Raw genomic sequence first — 24,826 nt, 5'->3', positions numbered from 1 at the left:
GATGAGTCAGCATACAGAGAGGAGGTGCAGTGGCTAACAGACTGGTGCAGAGCCAACAACCTGTCTCTGAATGTAAACAAAATAAAAGAGATGGTTGTTGACTTCAGGAGGACACGGAGCGACCACTCTCCGCTGAACATCGACGACTCCTCCGAAGAGATCGTTAAGAGCACCAAATTTCTTGGTGTTCACCTGGTACCAGCTCCATAGCAAAGAAAGCCCAGCAGCGTCTCTACTTTCTGCGAAGGCTGAGAAAAGTCCATCTCCCACCCCCCATCCTCACTACATTCTAGAGAGGTTGTATTGAGAGCATCCTGAGCAGCTGCATCACAGCCTGGTTCAGAAATTGCACCATCTCGGATCGCAAGACCCTGTAGCGGCTAGTGAGGTCAGCTGAGAAGATCATTGGGGTCTCTCTTCCTGCCATCACAGACATTTACACTACACGCTGCATCCGCAAAGCAAACAGCATTATGAAGGACTCCACGCACCCCTCATATAAACTCCTCTCCCTTCTGCCATCTGGAAAAAGGCACCAAAGCATTTGGGCTTTCACGACCAGACTATGTAACAGTTTCTTCCTCCAAGCCATCAGACTCCTCAATACCCAGAGCCTGGCTTGACAACAACCTACTATACCTTTTACTGGGCCTACTGTCTTGTTTATTATTTATTGTAGTGCCTGCACTTTATGCAGTCCTGGATAGGTCTGTAGTGTAGTTTTTGTGTTTTTTCTTAGGTAGTTCAATGTAGTTTTTGTATTGTTTCATGTAGCAGTTCCTGGAAAACGTTGTCTCATTTTTACTGCGTTCTGTGCCAGCAGTTATGGTTGAAATGACAATAAAAAGTGACTTGACTTGACGTATGTAACTTTCCCGTAATTCCATGGGCTCTTATCTTGTTTAGCAGCTTCATGTGCGGCACCTGTTCAAAGACCTTCTGAAAATCCAAATACACAAGATCCACTGCATCTCCATTGTCTAGCCTACTTGTAATTTCCTCAAAAAAATTACAATGGATTTGTCAGGCAGGATTTTCCTTTAAGGAAACCATGCTGAGTTCTGCCTATCTTGTCATATGCCTACAGGTACTCCGTAACCTCATCCATGACAATCGACTCCAACAACTTCCCAACCACTGATGTCAAGCTAACAGGTCATTAACTTCCTTTTTGCTTCCTTGCCCCCTTCTTAAGTAGCGGAGTGACATTTACAATCTTCCTGTCCTCCAGAACCATGGCAGAATCTATTGACTTTTGAAAGGTCATTGCTAATGCCTCCACAATCTCCACAGCTACTTCCTTCAGAACACAAGGGTGCATTCCATCTGGTCTGGGAGATTTATCTACCCTTAGACTATTCAGCTTCCTGAGTACTTTCTCTGTCGTAATTGTGACTGTGCACACTTCTCTTCCCTGACACCCTTGAGTGTCTGGTATAATGCTGATGTCTTCCTCAGTGAAGACTGATGCAAAATACTTGTTCAGTTCCTCTGCCATCTCCTTATCTCCCATTACAATTTCTCCAGCACCATTTTCTATCAGTCCTATATCTACTCTCACCTGTCTTTTACTCTTTCTATACTTGAAAAAGCTTTTAATATCCTCTTCGATATTATTTGCTAGCTTCCTTTCAGAGTTCATCTTTTCTCACTTAGTTTCCTTTTCTAAGCTTTTAAAAACTTCCCAGTCATCTGTCTTCCCACTAATTTTTACTTCCTTGTATGCCCTCTCCTTTGCTTTAACTTTGGCTTTGACTTCTCTTGTCAGCCATGGTTGCATCCTTTTCCCTTCCGAAAATTTCTTCTTTTTTGGGAAAGATCTGTCTTGCAACTTCCTCACTTCTTGCATAAACTCCAGCCACTGCTGCTCTGCCATCCTTTCCGCTAGTGTTCCTTTCCAGTCAACTTTGGCCACTGTAATTTCCTTTACTCCACTGAAATACCAACACATTGGATTTCGGCTTCTCTTTCTCAAATTTCACAGTGAACTCAATCATGTTATGATCACTGCCTCCTAAGGGTTCCTTCACCTCATTCTCTCTAATCACCTTTGGTTCGTTACACAATACCCAATCCAGTACAGCCGATCCCCTAGTGGGCTCAACAACAAGCTGTTTTAAAAAGCCATCTCGTAGACATTCTACAAATTCTCTCTCTTGAGATTCAGTGCTGGCCTGATTTTCCCAATCCACTCCATGTTAAAATCCCCCTCAATTATCATAACACTACCCTTCTGACAAGCCTTTTCTATTTCCTATTGTAATTTGTAGTCCACATCATCGCAGCTGTTTGGAGGCCTGTAAATAACTGCCATCAGGGTCCTTTTACCCCTGCGATTTCTTAGCTCAACCCATAAAGATTCTGTACCTTCCGATCCTATGTCACCTCCTTCTAATGATTTAATATCATTTCTTACCAATGAAGCCAGACCACCCCTTCTGCATACCTTCCTATCCTTCTGATACACCCTGTATCCTTGGACGTTCAGCTCTCAGAGACATGCATTCTTTAGCCACGTCTCAGTGATGGCTACAATATCATACCTGCCAATCTGTAGCTGTATGACAAGATCATCCACCTTATTCCTTATGCTGTGTACATTTAAGTATAACACCTTAAGACTAGTATTTGGTACTTTTCGCTTTGATTTCACTGCAGCTTTGTTGCACTGCAACTCATCCCACTGCCTGCAAATTTGCCCCATCACCTGCCTGTCTTTCCTGACATCTTTACTGCTCACTATCTTCGATTTATTTCTGTTTTCCCCCGTCCTCCGCTATTTCATTCTGGTTCCCATCCCCCTGCCAAATGAGTTTAAACCCTCCCTAGCAGCTCTATTAACCTTCCCGCCAGGATATTGGTCCCCTTCAGGTGTAACCCATCCTTTTTGAACAGGTCATACTTCCCCCAGAAGAGATCCCAATGATCCAAGAATCTGAAGCCCTTCCCCCTGCACCTGTCTCTCGGCCACACATTCATCTGCCTGATCCTACTATTCTTGCCTTCACTAGCACGTGACACAGGTCGCAATCCTGAGATTACTACCCTGGAGGTCCTGCTTCTCGGCTTCCTTCCTAACTCCTGGAAATCTCTCTTCAGGACCTCCTCCCTTTTCCTATCTATGTCATTGGTACCAACATATACCAAGACAGCTGGCTGCTCGCCCTCTCCCTTCAGAATATTCTGGACCCGATCCGAGACATCCCGTACCCTGGCACCTGGGAGGTAATACACCATGCGGGTGTATCTATCAGGCTCACAGAACCTCCTGTCTGTTCCCCTGACTATGAAATCCCCTATGACTACCGCATTCCTCTTCTCCCTCCTTCCCTCCTGCACAACAGCGCCTAATTCGCTGCCTTGTTGCAAATTAGTGCCTCAAAATAACAGACAGTATCCTGCGTACAGTTAAAAGATTTGTCTTTATAATTCTTAATTTGACTAAAGGGTTAGTAAAGAAAAGAACAAAGAAAAAGGCCCATTTTGATGAAATAGTCTAATGTGCATCTTAACATCACCATTTTCAAAGGAATTTTGTGACGTCAGCACCTCCAATCCATTTGTAAATGGTAGTGACATATCTCACTGGGAGAGAGCCGTAGCACTCTGTTCCCCCAGTGCTACATAGGCCAGCCTATCTGGAGGTCACCTAATTCTTTGAGACCCCTTAACCCATGATCTACTTCTTCAGTTTCAGACACTCCATGGGATACTTCTGGTCTATATGGCAAGGCTTCCCCCGGTCTCTCACTCGTGCCCTCTTGCAACTCGGATCCCTCTGCTACTTGACTGAGCTCCATTTCATCCCTTTCATGGTCCAGCTGAAACCCTGCCTGTCCACAGATAGTCCTCCCGATTTCAGCTGCCAGCGTAAGTAGGGTTAGGAATCTCCTCCTCACTTAATGAGGTGTTAGCAAAAAGCAGCATATACCACACCCCCATTTCCTCACTCTCTGAGTCCGTGCCCCATTCAGGGGTGGGGCCAGTCTGATCTTTCCTGCTGCTGGTCCTTCAGTCTCTCCACATTGCTGCAGACTCCTCTTACTAGGTGTAGGGCCCAAGTCAGACTCTGGGTCAACGTGTACTTCTTGTCCCAGAGGCAGAAGGTGGTTCCAATGGAGAATCTTGACAGATCCATTCCCATCCTCTGGTTTCACCTGGAAAACTGGTCTATTTGACATTTGACTCTCCACTACATAAGGTGTAGCCGTCCAGCAGTCAGCCAACTTATGCTTCCCAGATTCTTTATGATGATGGTCTCCAGACACGAGTTGGGAGAAGCTAACCTTTTGATCATGCCTCCTCTTGTTTCCTTGATTCTGCTTGGCGGCTGCGACCTCAGCCTTTTTCAGCTCCCTTCTGATATCAAACACATATTTCAGATAAATCTTCGATGGTAGATCTTCCTCATCAGTCCCAAAACAGAGGTCAATGGGCAACCTCGCCTTGTGTCCAAACATCAGATAATATGGCAAGTACCCCGTAGCTTCATTCTGTGTACAATTGTAGCAGTGGATCAAATGTCCAATATGTTGACTCCACTTGTTCTTTTTGCTGATCTCCAAGGTCCGGAGCATGTCTAGCAAGGTCCGATTGAACTTCTCAGGCTGGGGATCACCCTGTGGGTGATAAGGCATCGTCCTCAACTTCTCGACTCCAAGCATGCTCAGTAACTGATGGATGAGCCTACTCTCGAAATCCCATTCCTGATCACTCTGTATCTGCCTGGGGAGGCTGTAATAAATGAAATACTTCTCCCAGAACACTTTGGCCACCGTGGACTCCCTCTGGTCCTTGGTAGGGAAAGCTTCCACATATCTGATGGTGTGATCCATAATGACCAAGACATTCACCATGTTGCTGGCATCTGGCTCTATTGACAGGAAATCCATACACACAGAGTCAAGTGACCCTGCACTCTGCAAGTGGGACAACTGAGCGGCCCTCGTAGGCAGCATCTTCCTCCGTATGCATCGAATGCACTACTTGCAGTACACTTTGACCTCCAGCTTCATTCGGGGCAATCTCTGAGTAATGCATAGGTCTCGTCAACCCCCAAATGTCCAGAATCATCATGAAGTGACTTCAACACAATCCTCCAATACTTCTCAGGCAAAACCAGCTGGGAACGCCGAGGCTGGTCCGGAGGTGACATGATCCGGTATAGGATCTGGTTCCTCAACTCCAATCTGGGCCATTCTCTCAGTATGGAGGCACCGCAGTGTGTTTCGTCCTCTCCACTTGGGCCATGTCTCCTTTTTGACCACTGACCAAATGGTACCAGTGCCCAGGTCATTTCGCTGAGCAGCTACCACATCCCCAGGACTCAATTCCGGCAACTGGTTTGTCTTCAGAGCAGTCAGGTTGCAGTAAGCTCGTGGAATGGCGTCGTCAGAAACTCCCAATTGATCTGCCGCTCGATCTTACCCTTGCCTTTCCTCTGCCTTCACTGTGATGGAAAACTTGCACATGACTTTCATTCCCGGGGCAGAAACACTCTCGCACTCAGCATCAATGTTCCTACTTCAGGCTGAAATCATAGGCAGACAACGCCGCCAACCACCAGTGGCCTGTGGTATCCAATTTCGCTGAGGTCAGGATATAAGTGAGGGGATTGCTGTCCGTCCTCATCTCAAACTTGGCACCATAGAGATAGTCACTTAACTTATCCAAAACAGCCCACTTCAGTGCCAGGAACTCCAACTTGTGCGTGGGATAGTTTTTCTCAGAGGGTGACAGACTCCGGCTGACAATTGCAATAGGTCTCAACCTTGTGCCCTGATCCTGATACAGAACACCCCTTGAACCCTCTCTGCTGGCATCTATATGCAGTACATTTGGCGATTGGGGGTTTGCAAAAGCCAGCACAGGCACTTGTGTCAGCAGCTCCTTCAGCGACTGAAAGGCCTCTTCACATTTCAGATCCCATCTTGCTACAAAGGCTCCAAAGGGCTAAAATAATCTTTACCCTCCTCTCCTTTTGTCCCCTTCCCTTCCTTCCCCAAGGGAGGGTAACTGCACAGAAGCTGATTTAACAGTGACTCACTTTCACGTAGTCCTTCACGAACCTATGATAGTACTCACAGAACCCAAAGAATGAGCACAAAGCACTCAGAGTCTGGGGCCTTGGCCGTGTGGTCACCACCTCCATCTTAGATGGATCCGTTGCTACTCCATTTGTGAGATTGTGTGCCCAACATAGTTGACAGGCATCTTGCAGAACTGGGACTTGTCATGGGAAAGTTTTAACCCTTCAGCTTTCAGGAGGCCCAGCACCTTTAGTAGCCTCGCTTCATGTTCCTCCAAGGTACAGCCGAACGCTATGAGGCCATCCAGGTACACCAATACCTCAAGCAAGTTAATATCCTCCATTTTCTCCATCACAGGCTGGAAAGTTGCAGTGGCTCCTGATATGCCCTGGGCATCCTTTCAAACTGGAAGAATCCCAGTGGACATATAAATGCTGTCTTCTCTTTGTCAGCCTCACTCATGGGAATCTGGTAATACCCTCTTCTCAAGTCCTTCTTATGAGACAGTCGAAGACCCCGAGCGATCAGGTCCTGGGACTGGCTGCCTTTCGCGATTTGGTCCATTTTATCTGATCCAGCTCAGCCATCTGAATGGCCCCTCTACGCCTTAGCAATTTAGCTACCTCTCTAGCAGAAAAATGTAGGCAGAAATGTATATATACAATATACATTAATGATTTAGATGAAGGGATTAAAAGTAACATTAGCAAATTTGCAGATGACACAAAGCTGGGTGACAGTGTGAAATGTGAGAAGGATGTTATGAGAATACAGGGTGACTTGGACAGGTTGGGTGAGTGGGCATTTGCAATTTAATGTGGATAAATGTGAGGTTATCCACTTTGGTGGCAAGAACAGGAAGGCAGATTACTATCTGAATGGTGTCAAGTTAGGAAAAGGGGAAGTACAACGAGATCTGGGTGTCCTTATTCATCAGTCACTGAAAGTAAGCATACAGGAACAGCAGGCAGTGAAGAAAGCTAATGGCATATTTGCCTTCATAACAAGGGGAGTTGAATATAAGAGCAAAGAGGTCCTTCTGCAGTTGTACAGGGCCCTGGTGAGACCCCACCTGGAGTACTGTGTGCAGTTTTGCTCTCCAAATTTGAGGAAGGACATTCTTGCTACAGAGGGAGTGCAGCGTAGGTTCACTGGGTTAATTCCAGGGATGGCGGGAATGTCATATGTTGAAAGATTGGAGCAATTGGGCTTGTATACACTGGAATTTAGAAGGATGAGAGGGGATCTGATTGAAACATATAAGATTATTAAGGGATTGGACACGCAAGAGGCAGAAAACATGTTCCCGATGTTGGAGGAGTCCAGAACCAGAGGCCACAGTTTAAGAATAAGGGGTAGACCATTTAGAACGGAGTTGAGGAAAAACTTTTTCATACAGGGGGTTATGGATCTGTGGAATTCTCTGCCTGCAGTGGAGGCCAATTTTCTGGATTCTTTCAAGAAAGAGTTAGATAGAGCTCTTAAAGGTAGTGGAGTCCAGGGATATGGGGAGAAGGCAGGAACAGGGTACTGATTGTGGATGATCAGTCATGATCACAGTGAATGGCGGTGCTGACTCGAAGGGCCAAGCCATAGAAACCATAGAAACTACAGCACAGAAACAGGCCCTTTGGCCCTTCTTGGCTGTGCCGAATCATCTTCTGCCTAGTCCCACTGACCTGCACACGGACCATATCCCTCCATACACCTCCCATCCATGTATCTGTCCAATTTATTCTTAAATGTTAAAAAAGAACCCGCATTTACCACCTCGTCTGGCAGCTCATTCCATACTCCAACCACTCCCTGCGTGAAGAAGCCCCCTCTAATGTTCCCTTTAAACTTTTCCCCCCTCACCCTTAACCCATGTCCTCTGGTTTTTTTCTCCCATTGCCTCAGTGGAAAAAGCCTGCTTGCATTCACTCTATCTATACCCATCATAGTTTTAAATATCTGTATCAAGTCCCCCCTCAACCTTCTACGCTCCAAAGAATAAAGACCTAACTTGTTCAACCTTTCTGTGTAACTTAGGAGATGAAACCCAGGCAACGGTCTAGTAAATCTCCTCTGTACTCTCTCAATTTTATTGACATCTTTCCTGTAATTCAATGACCAGAACTGTACACAATACTCCAAATTTGGCCTCACCAATGCCTTATACAATTTCAACATTACATCCCAACTCCTATACCCAATGCTCTGATTTATAAAGGCCAGCATACCAAAAGCTTTCTTCACCACCCTATCCACATGAGATTCCACCTTCAGGGACTATGCACCATTATTCCTAGATCCCTCTGTTCTACTGTATTCTTCAATGCCCTACTATTTACCATGTATGTCCTATTTTGAATAGTCCTACCAAAATGTAGCACCTCACACTTATCAGCATTAAACTCCATCTGCCATCTTTCAGCCCACTCTTCTAAGTGGTCTAAATCTCTCTGCAAGCTTTGTCAACCTACTTCATTATCCACAACTCCACCTATCTTAGTATCATCTGCATACTTACTAATCCAATTTACCACCCCATCATCCAGATCATTAATATATATGACAAACAACATTGGACACAGTACAGATCCCTGAGGCACACCACTAGACACCGTCCTCCAATCTGACACAAATTATCCACCACTACTGTCTGGCGTCTCTCATCCAGCCACTGCTGAATCCATTTTACTACTTCGATATTAATGCCTAACGATTGAACCTTCCTAACTAACCTTCCGTGTGGAATCTTGTCAGAGGCCTTACTGAAGTCCATATAGACAACATTCACCGCTTTACCCTCGTCAACATTCTTTGTAACCTCATCAAAAAATTCCATAAGATTTGTCAAGCATGACCTTCCATTCACAAATCCATGTTGACTGTTCCTAATCAGACCCTGTCTATCCAGATAATTATATATAGCACCTCCAAGAATACTTTCCATCAATTTACCCACCACTGACGTCAAACTCACAGGCCGATAATTGCTAGGTTTACTCTTAGAACCCTTTTTTAGCAATGGAACCACATGAGCAATACGCCAATCCTCCGGCACCATTACCGTTTCTAATGACATTTGAAATATTTCTGTCAGAGCCCCTGCTATTTCTACACTAACTTCCCTCGAGGTCCTAGGGAATATCCTGTCAGGACCCGGAGACTTATCCATTTTTATATTCCTTAAAAGTGCCAGTACTTCCTCTTCTTTAATCATCATACTTTCCATAACTACCCTTCTTGTTTCCTTTCATACTTTCCATAACTACCCTTCTTGTTTCCTTTCCCGTCGCACCAAACACCTTTTCCTAATGCTGACGTGTAGGCCGCAGAAGTGACAAGGGAGTTCTGTGCCTTTATTGCTCTCACTATGTCAGCAGTCTGGCCTCTCAAACTCTCAACCAGTCGCTGTCTTTTTATGTCATCAGTGCATTGTCATTCATCTAACATCTGAGAGGTCTGCTCCACCCAAGTCTCATGCTCCTCTTTCCCCTTGGGGGTGGGCTTCACTCCAGAGAACATTTGATAGCTAAGACCCTTTGCCTGGGCACAGGGCCATTCATTTGCCAGGCAGGTAAGGGCTGATACCAGCTCAGAAGTCTCGCTCTTCACTGGGGAATTCATTAGACATTCCAAATCAGACCAGTCCTTCCCCTCGCTCTGCACAAATGAGAGCAACCTTTCTTTGAAGTCTCTGTCCCCAACTACGGGAGGCTCAGCTTGTCATTCGGCCCGCTGTCCTACACACTCCTCCTCCTGGAAAGTATGGACAACCCACAGCCCCAGCTGTCCCAGGGCCCCAGTGTACCAAGCAGTTTCACCACCATTGTATCAGCACTAGTCTGAACTAAAACAAAGTCTTTACCCAGCGCTTTATTAAACCTCTGCTCCACAACCGTAACTGTCCCTATGGCTTTAACAGTACTTTAAGTTTGAATTAACAATTCATCAGGGATACAAATGTCTACCCCACTCACTATACACACATTCTTTACCAGTAAGCCCATGGATTCGCACCACCACTCAACCCCTGCAGCAACTATAACCACGTATCATAATCACGTTACCGGACAATAATTTAACACAGTCGCCGGCACTGGATGAGATGTACCCCAGGCTACTGTGGGAGGTGAGGGAGGAGAATGCTGAGACTCTGGCGATGATCTTTGCGTCATCATTGGGGACAGGAGAGGTTACGGAGGATTGGAGGGTTGCAGATGTTGTTCCCTTATTCAAGAAAGGGAGTAGAGATAGCCCAGGAAATTATAGACCAGTGAGTCTTACTTCAGTGGTTGGTAAGTTGATAGAAAAGATCCTGAGAGGCAGGATTTATGAACATTTGGAGAGATATATTATGATTAGGAATAGTCAGCATGGCTTTGTCAAAGGCAGGTCATGCCTTACAAGCCTGATTGAATTTTTTGAGGATGTGACTAAACACATTGATGAAGGAAGAGCAGTAGATGTAGTGTATATGGATTTCAGCAAAGCATTTGACAAGGTATCCTATGCAAGGCTTATTGAGAAAGTAAGGAGGCATGGGATCCAAGGAACCTTGCTTTGTGGATCCAGAATTGGCTTGCCCACAGAAGGCAAAGAGTGATTGTAGACGGGTCATATTGTACATGGAGGTCAGTGACCAGTGGTGTGCCTCAGGGATCTGTTCTGGGACCCTTACTCTTTGTGATTTTTATAAATTATCTGGGTGAGGAATGGGTTAGTAAGTTTGCTGATGACACAAAGGTTGGGGGTGATGCAGGACATTGATAGGATGCAAAACTGGACTGAGAAGTGGCAGGTGGAGCTCAACCCAGATAAGTGTGAAGTGGTTTATTTTGGTAGGTCAAATATAATGGCAGAATATAGTATAAATGGTAAGACTCTTGGCAGTGTGGAGGATCAGAGGGATCTTGGGGTCTGAGTCCACAGGACGCTCAAAGCAGCTGCGCAGGTTGACTTTGTGGTTAAGAAGGCATACAGTGTATTGGCCTTCATCAATCGTGGAATTGAATTTAGGAGCCAAGAGGTAATGTTGCAGGTATATAGGACCCTGGTCAGACCCCAGTTGGAGTACTGTGCTCAGTTCTGGTCGCCTCACTACAGGAAGGATGTGGAAACCATAGAAAAACCAACCTTATTGTCCCTCACCAAGAAAAGCCTCCCACTAATTGGATGGCACACATTCAACATCATCCCTTATCTTCAACAATTACCCAAACAGGTTGAAAGCGGAACAAGATGTTTATCAGGCCATTACACAAATTACATATATGTCATCATATACTACCTTGAGATTCATTTTCTTATGGGCATTCATGGTAGAATAGAGAAATCATAAGACCTTGGAGCAGAAATAAGAATGGCAAACAGAGTCATAGAGAAATACTTAACAGAAATAGACCCTTTGGCCCATCTAGTCAATGCCAAAAATCATTTAAACTGCCTGCTCCCAAGACTTGCACCAGGACCATAGCCATTCATATCACTACTATCTGTCGACCTATCCAAATTTCTCTTAAACTTCTAGTAAATAAAATTGAAGATCTCAGAGCTAGGGTGCTGTATCAGAGGGACATTAGAACCACGTGAGTCCTTTGTTTCAGGGAATCCTGGTTAACTCCTTCCATACTGGACGCATCAATTCAAGTTAGGACTGTCAAGGCTCTCAAAAGAAGAGGTGGGGTGTATGCCTCATGATCAACTCCTCTTGGCACACAAAGGCATCAGTGGTGCCCCACTTCTACTCAACAGACTTGGAATATCTCGCAATTAAGTGCCGTCCAATATTACCTGCCATGAGAGATTTTGGCAGCGGTGTACATTTCATCTTGGGCCAATGTCAAACAGGCTCTAGATGATCAACGTACATGAAACAGCACACCCATATGCCTTCACCATCATTTTGGGGGATTTTAACCAGTCCAGCCTGAAGAAGCCACTAAATAATTGCCATCAACAAATCGCTTGTAGTACAGAGGAAACAACACACCAGACCACTGTTACACTACCATCAAGAATACCTACCGTGCTATTCCACGCCCTCAGTTTGGAAAGTCTGATCAGCTGGTTGTACTAATATTCCCTGAGTATAGGCAGAGACTAAAGACTGCAGCACCAGTAGTGAGGACCAAGAAGGTATGGACAAGGGAAGCACAGGAGCACCTACAGGACTGCTTGGACTGAGCTGTATTCAGGGATTCATCTTCAAGCCTGGATGAGCATCCCATAGTTGTCACTGACATCATTAAATGTAGATGAGTGTGTGCCTACGAAAACTTGCTATAAGTTCCCAATTAAAAGCCATGGATGAACCAGGAGCTAAGTTGTCTGTGGAGGGCTAGATCTGTGGCATTTAAGTCTGGTGACCTAGGTCTGCACAGGGCAACGGGGTATGATTTGCAGAGGACTATTTCAAGAGTGAAGAAACTCAGAATCAGGTTTATTATCACCAGCAAGTGACGTAAATTTCTTAACTTAGCAGCAGCAGTTCGATGCAATACATAATCTAGCAGAGAGAGAAAAAATAATAAAATAAAACATAATAGTAAATAAACAAGTAAATCAATTACGTATATTGAATAGATTTTAAAAATGTGCGAAAACAGAAATACTATATGTTAAAAAAAAGTGCGGTAGTGTCCAAAACTTCAATGTCCATTTTGGAATGGGATGGCAGAGGAGAAGAGGCTGTTCTTGAATCGCTGTGAGTGTGCCTTCAGGCTTCTGTATCTCCTACCTGGTGGTAACAGTGAGAAAAGTGCATGCCCTGGGTGCTGGAGGTCCTTAATAATGGATGCTGCCTTTCTGCATGAAACGCAAGAGATCCATTTGAGGGCAGCTTTGATGGTGGAGGAAGAGAAGTCCCCTTCTTTGAAAAAGGAGGACATCTCCTTCATTCTGGGGCAAAAAGCCTCATCCTGAGAGCAGATGTGGCGGAGGCGGAGAAATTGAGAGAAGGGTATGGCATTTTTACAAGTAACGGTGGGAAGAGTTTTAGTCCAGGAAGCTCTGAGAGTCTGTGGGCTAATAATAGACATCAATAGATAAACTATCTCCAGAGATGGAGACAGAGAGATCGAGAAAGGAGAGGGAGGTGCCAGAAATGGACCAGGTAATTTTGAGGGTAGGATGGAAGTTGGAGGTAAAGTTGATAAAGTCAACGAACTGCGGGAAGCAGCATCAATGCAGACGTCGATGTAGTGTAGGAAAAGTGAGGGACAGACACCAATGTAGGCTTGGAACATAGACTATTCTACGTAGCCAAAAAAAAAAAAGCAGGCATAGCTGGGACCTATGTGAGTGCCCATGGCTACACCTCTTGTTTGAAGTAAGTGGGAGGAGCCAAACAAGAACTTATTAAGAGTGAGGACATTCCACTAGATGGAGGAGAGTGGTGGTGGGGAGGAACTGGTTAGTTCTGGTGTCCAGAAAGATGGTTAGTTCTGGTGTCCAGAAAGAAGTGGAGAGCTTTGAGGTTTTCCTGGTGGGGGATGGAGGTGTATAGAGATTGGGCATTCATAGTGAAAATAAGATCATGGTGGCCAGGGAACTTATTTCCCATGGTAGAGGATTCTAGGACAAGAGGACATGACTTCAGGATTGAAGGACGTCCATTTAGAACAGAGATGCAAAGAAATTAGTTTAGTCAGAGCATGGTAAATCTGTGGAATTTGTTGCCAGGAGCGGCTGTGGAGGTCAAGTCATTGGGTGTATTTGAGGGAGAGATAGATAGGTTCTTGGTTAGCCAGGGCATCAAAGGGTATGGGGAGAAGGCAGGGGAGTGGGGATGACTGGAAGAATTGGATCAGCCCTTGATTGAACGGTGAAGCAGACTCAATGGGCCAAATGGCCTACTTCTGCTCTTGTATCTTATGGTCGTAAATCATTGAAAGGATCCAAAGTGTGTGAAGTGTCACGGCTGTAGATAGGAAGGGACTGAATGGAAGATGGGATGTTATGCTGAAGTTGTATAAGATAAGGCCATTAGACATAGGAGCAGAATTAGGCCATCTGGCCCATCGAGTTTGCTCCACCATTCAAGCATGGCCGATACTTTTTTTTCTATCTCCTCCTCAACCCCATTTCCCGGCCTTCTCCGCGTAACCTTTGATGCCATGTTCACTCAAAAACCTGTCAATCTCTACCTTAACGACCTGACCTCCACAGCTGCATGTGGCAACAAATTTCACAAATTCACCACCCTTTGACTACAGAAATTTCTCCGCATCTCTGTTTTGAGAGGGTGCCCCTCTATCCTGAGGCTGTGCACAAGATGTGGGTGAGACCTAATTTGAAGTATTGTGTGCAGTTGTGGTCACCTACCTACAGGAAAAATGTAAACAAGATTAAAAGAGTGCCCAGAAAATTTACAAGGATGCTGCCACACTTGGAGGACCTAAGTTATAAGGAAGAATTGAATAGATTAGGACTGTATTCTTTGGAATGTCGAAGTTTGAGTGGAGATTTGACAGAGGAATACAAAATTATGAGGGGTATAGATAGGGTAAATGCAAGCAAGCAAGCTTTTTCCACTGAGGTTGGGTGGAACTACAACCAGAGGTTATGTCTTAAGGGTAAAAGGTGAGAAGTTTAAGGGAAACACAAGGAGAAACTTCTTCACTCTGGGATTGTAAGAGTGTGGAGTGAGTTGCTAGTGGCCATTACTGAAACTTGGCTGGAGGAAGGGCAGGATTGGCTGATGCAGGTACCGGGGTTTGGGTGTTTTAAAAGGAATAAGATGGGAGGTAGAAAAGGGTGGCGGGAGTAGCATTACTGGTCAAGGGTAGTATCACGGCTATAGGAAGGGAGGACACTGCAGAGGGAGTGACCACTGAGTCGGTGTGGGTGGAAGTCAGAAATAGGAAGGGATCAATCACTGTGCTGGAAGTAGTCTGTAGGCCCCTGAATAGCCCTTGGGACACCGAGGAGCAGATAAGCTGGCAGATTTTAGAATGGTGCAGGAAATACAGGGTTGTAGTTATGGGTGATTTCAACTTCCCTCATATTGACTGGCACCGCCTGACTGCAAGGGGGATAGACGGGGCTAAATTTGTCAGGTGTGTTCAAGAAGGATTCCTGACACAATATGTGGACCGGCTGACTAGAGGAGAGGCCACACTGGATCTAGTTCTGGGTAATGAACCTGGTCAGGTGGCAGACATTTTGGTGAGAGTGACCACAACTCCCTTAGCTTCAGCATAGCTATGGAAAATGATAAAAACAGACAAAATGGGAAAGTGCTTAACTGGGGAAGTGCCAACTGAAGGAATGAGACAGGAGCTAGCGAGAGTAAATTGGAAACAGATGGTCAAGGGTGAAAGCACAGAAGTAATGTGGAAGAAGTTTAGGGACCACTTGTACTGGGTTCAGGATAGGTTTGTCCCACTGAGACAAGGAAAAAATGGTAGGAAAAGGGAACCGTGGCTGACGAAACACGTGAGGCAACTTATCAAGAGGAAGAAGGAAGCACATGTTAGATATAAGAAGCAGGAAGCAGGAGGGACTCATGAGAATTATAGGGTAGCCAGGAAGGAGCTTAAGAAAGGACTTAGGAGAGCTCGAAGGGGGCATGAGAAGGCCTTGGCATGTGGGATTAAGGAGAACCCCAAGGCGTTCTATGCGTATGTGAAGAACAGAAGGATGACAAGAATGATGGTGGGGCCAGTAAAGGATAAAGAAAGCAACACGTACCTGGAGGCGGAGGAGGTTGGGGAGGTCCTAAATGAATACTTTGCTTCAGTATTCACAAGTGAAAAGGATTTTGATCATGGTGAGGTCGAAATAGAATAGGCCTGTGTGTTGGACATGTGGAGATTAAGGAAGAAGAAGTGTTGGATCTTCTTAAAAACATCAAGATTGATAAGTCCCCAGGGCCAGACGTGATATATCCCAGGTTGCTGTGGGAAGTGAGAGAAGAGATCGCTGGAGCAGTAGCTATGATCTTTGAATCCTCTTTGGCTGCAGGGGAGGTGCCGGAGGATTGGAGAATGGCAAATGTAGTTCCCTTGTTTAAAAAAGGTAATAGGGAGAATCCTGGGAATTATAGACCGGTGAGACTTACATCGGTAGTATGCAAACTATTGGAAAGGATTCTTAAGGATAGGATCTACGAGCATTTGGAGAAGTACAGTCTACTCAAGGATAGTCAACATGGCTTTGTGAAGAGAAAGTTGTGCCTCACAAACCTAATTGAGTTTTTTTGAAGAGGTAACAAAAGAAATTGATGAGGATAGGGTGGTAGATGTGGTCTACATGGATTTTAGCGAGGCATTTGACAAGGTCCCCCACGAGAGACTCATCCAGAAAGTCATGAGGCATGGGATCAGTGGAACCTTGGCTGTTTGGATAAAAAATTGGCTTACAGGAAGAAAGCAGAGAGTAGTAGTGGAAGGGAAGTATTCTGCCTGGAGGTTGGTGACGAGTGGAGTGTCACAGGATCTGTCCTGAGACCCCTGCTCTTTGTGATTTTTATAAGTGACCTGGATGAAGAGGCAGAAGGATGGATGAGTAAGTTTGTGGATGACACGAAGATTGGAGGAGTTGTGGATGGAGCTGTAGGTTGTCGAAGGTTACAAGAGGATATAGACAGGATGCAGAGTTGGGCAGAAAAGTGGCAGATGAAGTTCAATCTGGATAAGTGTGAGGTGATGCATTTTGGAAGGACAAACCAGGAGGCTGAGTACAGTGTTAATGGTCAGTTACTTATGAGTGTGGTTGAACAGAGGGACTTTGAGGTTCAAATCCATACATCCCTCAAGGTCACTGCACAGGTTGATAGGATAGTTAAGAAGGCCTATGGGATACTAGGCTTCATTAATAGTGGGATTGAGTTCAAGAGTAGAGGGGTCATGTTGCAACCCTACAAATCTCTGGTGAGACCACACTTAGAGTATTGTGTTCAGTTCTGGTCACCTTATTATTGGAAGGATGTGGAAGCTATGAAGAGGGTGGATCTACAATAATTTCCTTCACTGTCAACAGCACTTACTAATTTCATGTCATCAGCTAACTTAATGATCAAAACACATCAATTGATATAAGTGATGAATCACAAGGGTCCCAACACCAAACCCTGCGGCACACCACTTGTGACTGGCCTCCAAGTGGAAGAATGCAGGAAACAATTTTAGCCACCTCCCTCTGCTAAGCAACACACACAAAATGCTGGGGGAACTTAGCAGGCCAGGCAGCATCCGTGGAAAAAGGTATAGTCGACATTTCAGGCTGAGACCCTTTATCAGGATTAAAGAAAAAAAGATGAGGAGTGAGCCAATTTGGAATCCAGCTAATTTACCCTCTCTGGATTCCTTGGGAGCTGTTTCCGTGACCATGTGTCAGTTAATCTGTGCTATACTTCTCTGCTAGTGTTGGGATTACTTCTGAGCGAGCGAAGTGCTGTAATTTTAGAATGGGGAAGTAAAAAATCTAGTTCCTGTCTGCTGTTAGCGATGAATGTATGTAGGGAGCATGGTGAACAGAAGGAGAAATGAGGTGGATTGTGGAAAGGGGAAGGGAGTCTGTTGTGATGAATCCTGAGCGATGAAATTAGAGTGGCATAGTGGTCAACATGACGCTATTACACCTCAGGTTGTTGGAGTTTGGATTTCAATTCTGGCCTCCTCTGTAAGCAAGTTTGTATGTTCCTTCCCTTGAGTGTTTGGGTTTCCTCTGGGTCTCCAGTTTACTCCCACATCCCAAAGACGTACCAGCTAGTAAATTAATTGGTCACTGTACTGTAAATTGTCCTGTGATTTAAAAAATCGGTGGTTGCTGATCTGTGCAGCTTGGATGGACAGAGGGCCTAATCATTTAAGGTCAGAGACTGGAAAAAAACATAAAGAATAATGAAACCATGGCGGGATCGTACAGGTGTAACTTTACTAAATATTATAGAGTGACAGGAGGGGCAATGATGGAGTAGCGTAGGGTCAGAACACCCCAGGTGGGCTAGGTTGAAACTTTATCAAAGATCTGAGAGATGGAAACATAGACATCGCAGCTTTCTGAAAAGGGAGAGGTATTCTAATCGTTTGTAGGAATATCCAGTTTACTCTGAGTTCCTTTCAGGTGAGAAACCTTTTGTCTGTGAATTATGTGGAAACTCGTACTCCGATGTGAAGAATTTAAAGAAACACAACAGTAAAGCTCATGGTAAGTATTTCCCAGATTACCAGGTCTCACTGAAAGGCTGAGTGGCCTAATTCTGCTCCTAAAGGTTTTATGGGGAACTGCTCTGTCCATCCCAACACACAGACCACTGAAGGAAGGAAGGGGACCACTCAGTCCATCTAATCAGGACTAATGTTTGTAGATTGGCCCAAGGATGCCCAATTTCTCCCTCAAACCTCATTTCTCTTGTTAATCCTGAAAATCATGTCCCAACCTGTCGAATTACCTCCAGAAGGCATCATCCGAGTTGTTCATGTAATTTCAGCTCTCTGGGAATTTCTCTAATAAAGTCCAGCTGTATTTTTTGATCACACATTCATGAGAATAGAATCATAGTGCACAGGAACAGGTCCTTCAGTCCATAGTATTTACACTGAACATGATAGCAATCTAACCTCTCCTATCTGCCTGCATTTGGCCCACTCCCTACATGTTCATGGCTCTGTCTGAGTGCTAGCACATCTACTGCTGCCTCCAACCCCTGGCAGTACAAAAAAAACATGCCTCACAAATCTCCTTTCGATATCATAATACTCTCCACTTTAAAGCAGTGCCCTGTAGTATTTGAAAAATACACCAACTCAATCAATACCTCATAATTTTATAAATTTCAGAATTAGCTTTAATATCACTGGCAGGTGTCATGAAATGTGTTGTTTTGCAGTAGCAGTACATCCAATACATAATAGAGAAATAGAAAAGTACAGCACAGAAAAAGGCCCTTTGGCCAATCTAGTCCCTACTGAAGTATTTAAACTGCCTACTCCTATTGACCTGCACCGGAAACATGGTCCTCCATACCCCTACCATCCATATACCTATCCAAACTTCTCTTCAATGTTGAAATTGAGCTTGCATACACCACTTGAGTTGGCAGTTCATTACACACTCTTACAACGCTTTGAGTGAAGAAGTTTCCCCTCATGTCCTCTTAAGCTTTTCACCTTTCATCCTTAAGCCATGACCTCTAGATGTAGTCCCACCCAACCTCAGTGGAAAAAGCATGCTAACATTTACCTTATCTATACCCATCACCTCCTTCAAATCTCTTCTCAATTTTCTACAGTCTAAGGAATAAGGTCCTAACCTATTCAATCTTTCCTTATAATTCAGGTCCTCCAGACCCGGCAACATCCTTGTAAATTTTCTATGTACTCTTTCAACCTTATTTACATCTTTCCTGAAGGTAGGTGACCAAAATTGCACACAATACTCCAAATTAGGAGCATTTGGCAACTTTGAGTCTGTACTCACTGGAATTTAGAAGAATGCATGGGGATCTCATTGAAACCTACCGAACGTTGAAAGGATTAGATACGGTGGATGTGGAGAGGATGTTTCCTATGGTGGGGGTATCCCGAACTAGAGGGCACAGCCTCAAAGTTGATGGGTGACCCTTTAGAGCAGAGGTAAGGAGGAGTTTTTTTTTAGCCAGAGAGTTGTAAATCTGTGGAATGCAGTAGAAGCCAAGTCTGTGCGTATGCTTAAGGTGGAAATTGATTGTTCCCTGATCGGTCAGTACATCAAAGGATATGGTGAGGAGGCAGGTGTATGGTGTTGAATGGGATCAGGGATCAGCTGTGATGGAATGAGGGAGCAAACTCTGTGGGCTGACTGGCCTAATTCTGCTCCTATATGTTATGGTCTTAGACCACAAATGTCTATACAACTTCAACATAACATCCAATCTCCTGTACTCAGTACTTTGATTTATGAATGCCAATGTGCCAAAACTTTTCTTTATGACCCTATCTACCTGTGACACCACTTTCAATGAATGATGGATCTGTATTTCCAGATCCTTTTGTTTTGTCACTTTATTCAGTGCCATACCTTGCACTGTGTAAAATCTACCCTGTAGGTAGGTCTTACAGCACTGATGTGCATTAAATTCCATCTGCCATTTTTCAGCCCTTTTTACCAGCTGGTCCAGATCCTGCTGCAAAACATGATGGTCTTCTTTAGTGTCCATTACACCCCCAGTTGTGTTGTCATCCACAAATTTGCTGATCCAGTTAACTACATTATCATTTAGATCGTTGATATAGATGACAAACAACAGACCCAGCACTGATCCCTGCAACACTCCACTAGTCACAGGCCTCCAGTCACAGAGGCAAAGATCTACTACCACTCGCTTGCTTCTCCCACAAAGCCAATGTCTGATCCAGTTTACCACCTCATCTTGAATGCTGAGCGACTGAACCTTCTTGATTAACCTCCCATGCGAGACCTTGTCAAATGTCTTGCTAAAGTCTATGTAGACAACATCCACTGCCTTGCTTTTATCAACTTTCCTGCTAACTTTCTCGAAAAACTCTATGATTGGTTAGACCATCCACAAAGCCATGCTGACTTTCCTGAATGAGACTGTATCTATCCAAATACTCATATATCCAGTCCTTTAGAATATCTTCCAATAACTTTCCCACTACTGATGTCAAGCTCACCGGTCTGTAATTTCCTGGTTTATGTTTAGAGCTTTTCTTAAACAGCAGAACAACATTAACTATCCTCCAATTCTCTGGTACCTTATCTGTCATTAAAGATGATTTAAATATCTCTGGTAGGACCCCAGCAATTTCTGCACTTGCCTCCTGCAGGATATCAGGGAAGACTTTGTTAGTCTCTGGGGATTGATCCCTCCTAATTTGCCTCAAGACAGCAAACATTTTCTCCTCTGTAATTTGTACAGGGTCCACGAAGTTGATGCCATTTAGCTTCACTTCTATAGACTATGTGTCCATCTTCTGAGTAAACACAGATGTATAAACACCATTTAAGATCTCCCGAATCTCTTCGGGCTCCATACATAAATTACCATTCTGATCTTCCAGAGAAGCAATTTTGTCTCTACCTTCACCTTGTCTTCTAGGGCAACCTCATACCTTCTTTTAGCTCTCCTGATTTCTTTCTTAAGTATCCTCTTGTATTTCTTATACTCCAGAAGTACCTCACTTGTTCCTACTTGCAATGCACCTCCTTTTTTTTCCCTTAACCAGGGGCTCAATATCGCTTGAAAAATGAGGTTCCCTACACCTGTTACCTTTACCTTTTATTCTGACAGGCACGTACAAGCTTTGCACACAAAATTTCACTTTTGAAGGCCTCCCACTTACTAAGTACACCTTTGCCAGAAAACAGCTTGGCCCAATCAACACTTGCCAGATCCTTTCTGATACAATCAAAACTGGCTATTCTCCAATCTAGAATCTCAACCCATGGATCAAACCTATCTTTCTGCATATTTACTTTGAAACTAATGGCATTGTGATCACTAGATGCAAAGTGTTCACCGGCAGAAACTACTATCACCTTCTGTCACCTATCCTGTCTCATTCCCTAATAGCAGATCAAGTATTGCACACTACCTCGTTGGGACTTGCACGTACTGATTAAGGAAATTTTCCTGAACAGGTTTGACAGACTATCCCATCCAGTCCTTTTGCAGTATGGGAGTCCCAGTCAATATGTGGAAAGTTAAATTCACCTACTATAACATCCTTATGTTTCTTGCAACAGTCTGCAAACTCTACAAATTTATTCCTCTAAATCCCTCGGATTGTTGGGTAGTCTGTAATATAGCCCCACTAATGTTGTCATATCTTTCTTATTCAGTTACATGCATAGTGCCTCACTGAACAAGTTCTTCCATCTGTCCTGACAGAATACTGCCATGACATTTTCCCTGACTAGTAACGCCACCCCTTCTCTAATCCATCCCACCTTGTCACGTCTAAAACAACAGAACCTGGAATACTGAGCTGCCAGTCCTACTCCTCTGCAGCCAAGTGTCACTACTAGCTACAGTATCAAAATTCCAAATGTTGAGCCATTTCAGATGAGTTCATCTGCCTTTCCTATGATACTTCTTGCTTTGAAATACATGCAGCTCAGAAAATTTGTTGCCTGACTGTGATTCCTGACTTTGTCTGAGGTCTTAACAACATTTGTCTCCACAACCTCGCCACCATCTGTTCTGGCACACTGATTCCCATCACCCTGCTATAAAATATGATAAGATGGATGTATAACAAATTAAATAAAATAAGTTGTGCAAAAAGAGAGCAGAAAAAAATACTGAGGTAGTGTTCATGAGTTCATTGTCATTCAGAAATCTGGTGGTGACGATGAAACATTGAGTGTGTGTCTTCAGGCTTCTGTAGCTCCTTCCTGATAGCAATGAGAAGAGTGCATGTCCTCGGTGATGGGAGTCCTTAATGATGGATGCTGCCCTTTTAAAGATGTCTTTGATGCTGGGGAGACTAGAGCTGGATGAGTTCACAACTTTCTGCAGCTTTTTCCAATCCTGTGCAGTGGCCCCTCCATACCAGGCACTGATGCAACGTTAAAATGCTCTCTACACTACATCTGTAGATATTTGCGAGAGTCTTTGGTGAAAAACCGAGTCTCTCAAACTCCTAATGAAATATAGCCACTGTCATGGTTTCTTTGTAATTGCCCAGGATAGATCCTCAGAGATGCTGACACCCAGGAACTTGAAAGTGCTCACCTTTCCACTGCTGATCCCTCAATGAGGACTGACATGTCTCCCTGGACTTTCCCTTTCTGAAGTCCTCAGTCAGTTCCTTGGTCTTACTGACGTTGAGTGCAAGGCTGTTGTTGCGACACCACTCGGCCAGCTGATATATCCCACTCTGTTTTCCTTGTGAAGCTGAACAATTAAATGTGCTGGTGGTGAGGAGATTTGGAGGATATATTTCTGGAATTCCTGACCTTGTTTCAATCTGTTTTCCTTGCCAGCTGTGAAGAGGACAGACAGGAGTGACGAAGGAATGGATGTGGAGCAGGAATGTCAGGAAGATCCTGATTTGAACGTACCACTCAGTGTGTCAGAGAGAGCAGAACAGCAGACAATGCTGCTGCCCATCAGTGATGGGCCATCCTTATCCACGGAGCACTTGTTACGACCCACTACCTACCCAGAGACACAACTCATCTTCTTGCAGCAGCTGTACTGACAAGGGTCACAGCTCCCCGCTGACAGGGCAAATGAGTAAGGAGTAAGGCTCACAGAAGATTGGTGGTGAAGCAAGGCAGAAACTGTAGGGCAGGAGGTGGTTGGTGTGAAAGGAAGGAAGGGACTTTTCGGGGCAACAGGGAGAAAGGCATGTCAGAGCAATGGAGCTCAGAACAACAAAGACAAAAAGGGATTCAGGGCAAGGGGGAGAGAGAGAGAGGTCCAGGCAAGGGGACAAGAGAGGTGGGGTCCGGCGATGACGAAAGAAAGAAGGTCTGGGGCAATGGGATGAGAGAGAGAGGATCCGGGGCAATGGGACGAGAGAGGGAGAGTCCAAGGCGATGGGATGGGAGAGAGAGAGTCCAGGACAATGGGACGAGAGAGAGAGGGTTCCAGGGTGATGGGAAGAGAGACAGAGGATCTGGGGCGATGGGACAAGAGAGAGAGGGTCCGGAACGAGGGGACGTGAGAGAGAGAGGGTCCAGAACAAGGGGATGAGAGAGAGAGGGGGTCCGGAATGAGGAGACGAGAGAGAGGGGGTCCAGTACGGTGGGAGGAGAGAGAGAGGGTCCGAGGTGATGGGACGAGAGAGAGAGAGGATCCAGGGCAATGGGACGAGAGAGAGAGAGTCCGGGGCGATGGGACGAGAGAGAGAGGGTCCGGAACGAGGGGACGTGAGAGAGAGAGGGTCCGGAACGAGGGGACAAGAGAGAGAGAGGGGGTCCAGAATGAAGGGACGAGAGAGAGAGAGAGAGAGGGTCCGGAACGAGGGGACGAGAGAGAGGGGGGTCCAGTAAGATGGGAGGAGAGAGAAAGGGTCCGAGGTGATGGGACGAGAGAGAGAGAGAGAGGATCCAGGGCAATGGGACGAGAGAGAGAGAGAGGGTCTGGGATGATGGAACAAGAGAGAGAGAGGATCTGAGGCAATGGGAATGAGAAAGAGAGGGTCCGGGGCAATGGGACGAGAGAGAGAGGGGGTCTGGGCTGATGGGACGAGAGAGAGGGTCCGGGCAATGGGACGAGAGATAGAGAAGGGGCCTGGGGTGATGGGACAAGAGAGAGAGGGGGGGTCCGGGGCAATGGGATGAGAGAGAGAGAGAGAGTCCAGGGCAATGGGGGCAAGAGAGAGAGGATCCAGGGTGATGAAACAAGGGAGAGAGAGTACAGGGTGATGGGACGAGAGAGCGGGTCCAGGCAAGGGGGCGATAGAGAGGCTGGGGCTTGGGGACTAGGGGGAGGGTCCAAGGTGAGGGGACAAGAGAAAGAGAGAGGGGATTCGGGGTGAGGGAATGAACGAGTCAGTCCTGGGTGAGGGAACAAGAGAGGGGGTCGGGCAAAGGGGGAAAGAGGTCAGAGTGAAGGGGAATGTGGGGGTTGGAGTGATGGGAAGAGCATTAGAGGTGAGGGAACAAGAGGGAATGTTAGAGGCATTGAGGGCTAAATGTTTGGAAATGGGCAGAGGGAGAGGTGTTGTGTGAACCAAAAGGAGTAGTGAGTTCACCTCTACAGGAGTTGATGCGATACTATACAAAGCACTGTATTCATACTCCAGGCCGTCTCACACTGTACACTTGTTAACACTGTGGTGTTATTAGTGTGGATATACATGTAGTTAGTCCACAGATCAAGGTGAAGCAAAGCAATATAACCCTTGTAG

General features: G+C 45.3%; 1 protein-coding gene across 3 annotated transcripts in view; it reads left to right on the top strand.

Annotated features, from left to right (window-relative positions):
- LOC140196123 (myoneurin-like) overlaps nt 1–24,183 on the top strand; it is a 137,985-nt gene extending 113,802 nt beyond the window's left edge. For 2 of the 3 annotated variants that reach the window (XM_072254842.1, XM_072254840.1), the window contains exons 8-9: nt 18,087–18,170; nt 22,953–24,183. In XM_072254842.1, coding sequence (XP_072110943.1) covers nt 18,087–18,170; nt 22,953–23,170 — 302 coding nt within the window. In that variant the 3' untranslated portion in view covers nt 23,171–24,183. The remainder of the gene's footprint in view (nt 1–18,086; nt 18,171–22,952) is intronic. The other variant, XM_072254841.1, reaches the window with a different exon arrangement.
- The last annotated feature ends 643 nt before the right edge of the window (nt 24,184–24,826 follow it).

This window comes from Mobula birostris, chromosome 4 (genome assembly GCF_030028105.1).
Source record: "Mobula birostris isolate sMobBir1 chromosome 4, sMobBir1.hap1, whole genome shotgun sequence".
NCBI classification, from domain to species: Eukaryota; Metazoa; Chordata; class Chondrichthyes; order Myliobatiformes; family Myliobatidae; genus Mobula; species Mobula birostris.
This window is presented reverse-complemented; position numbering and strand designations above follow the sequence as displayed.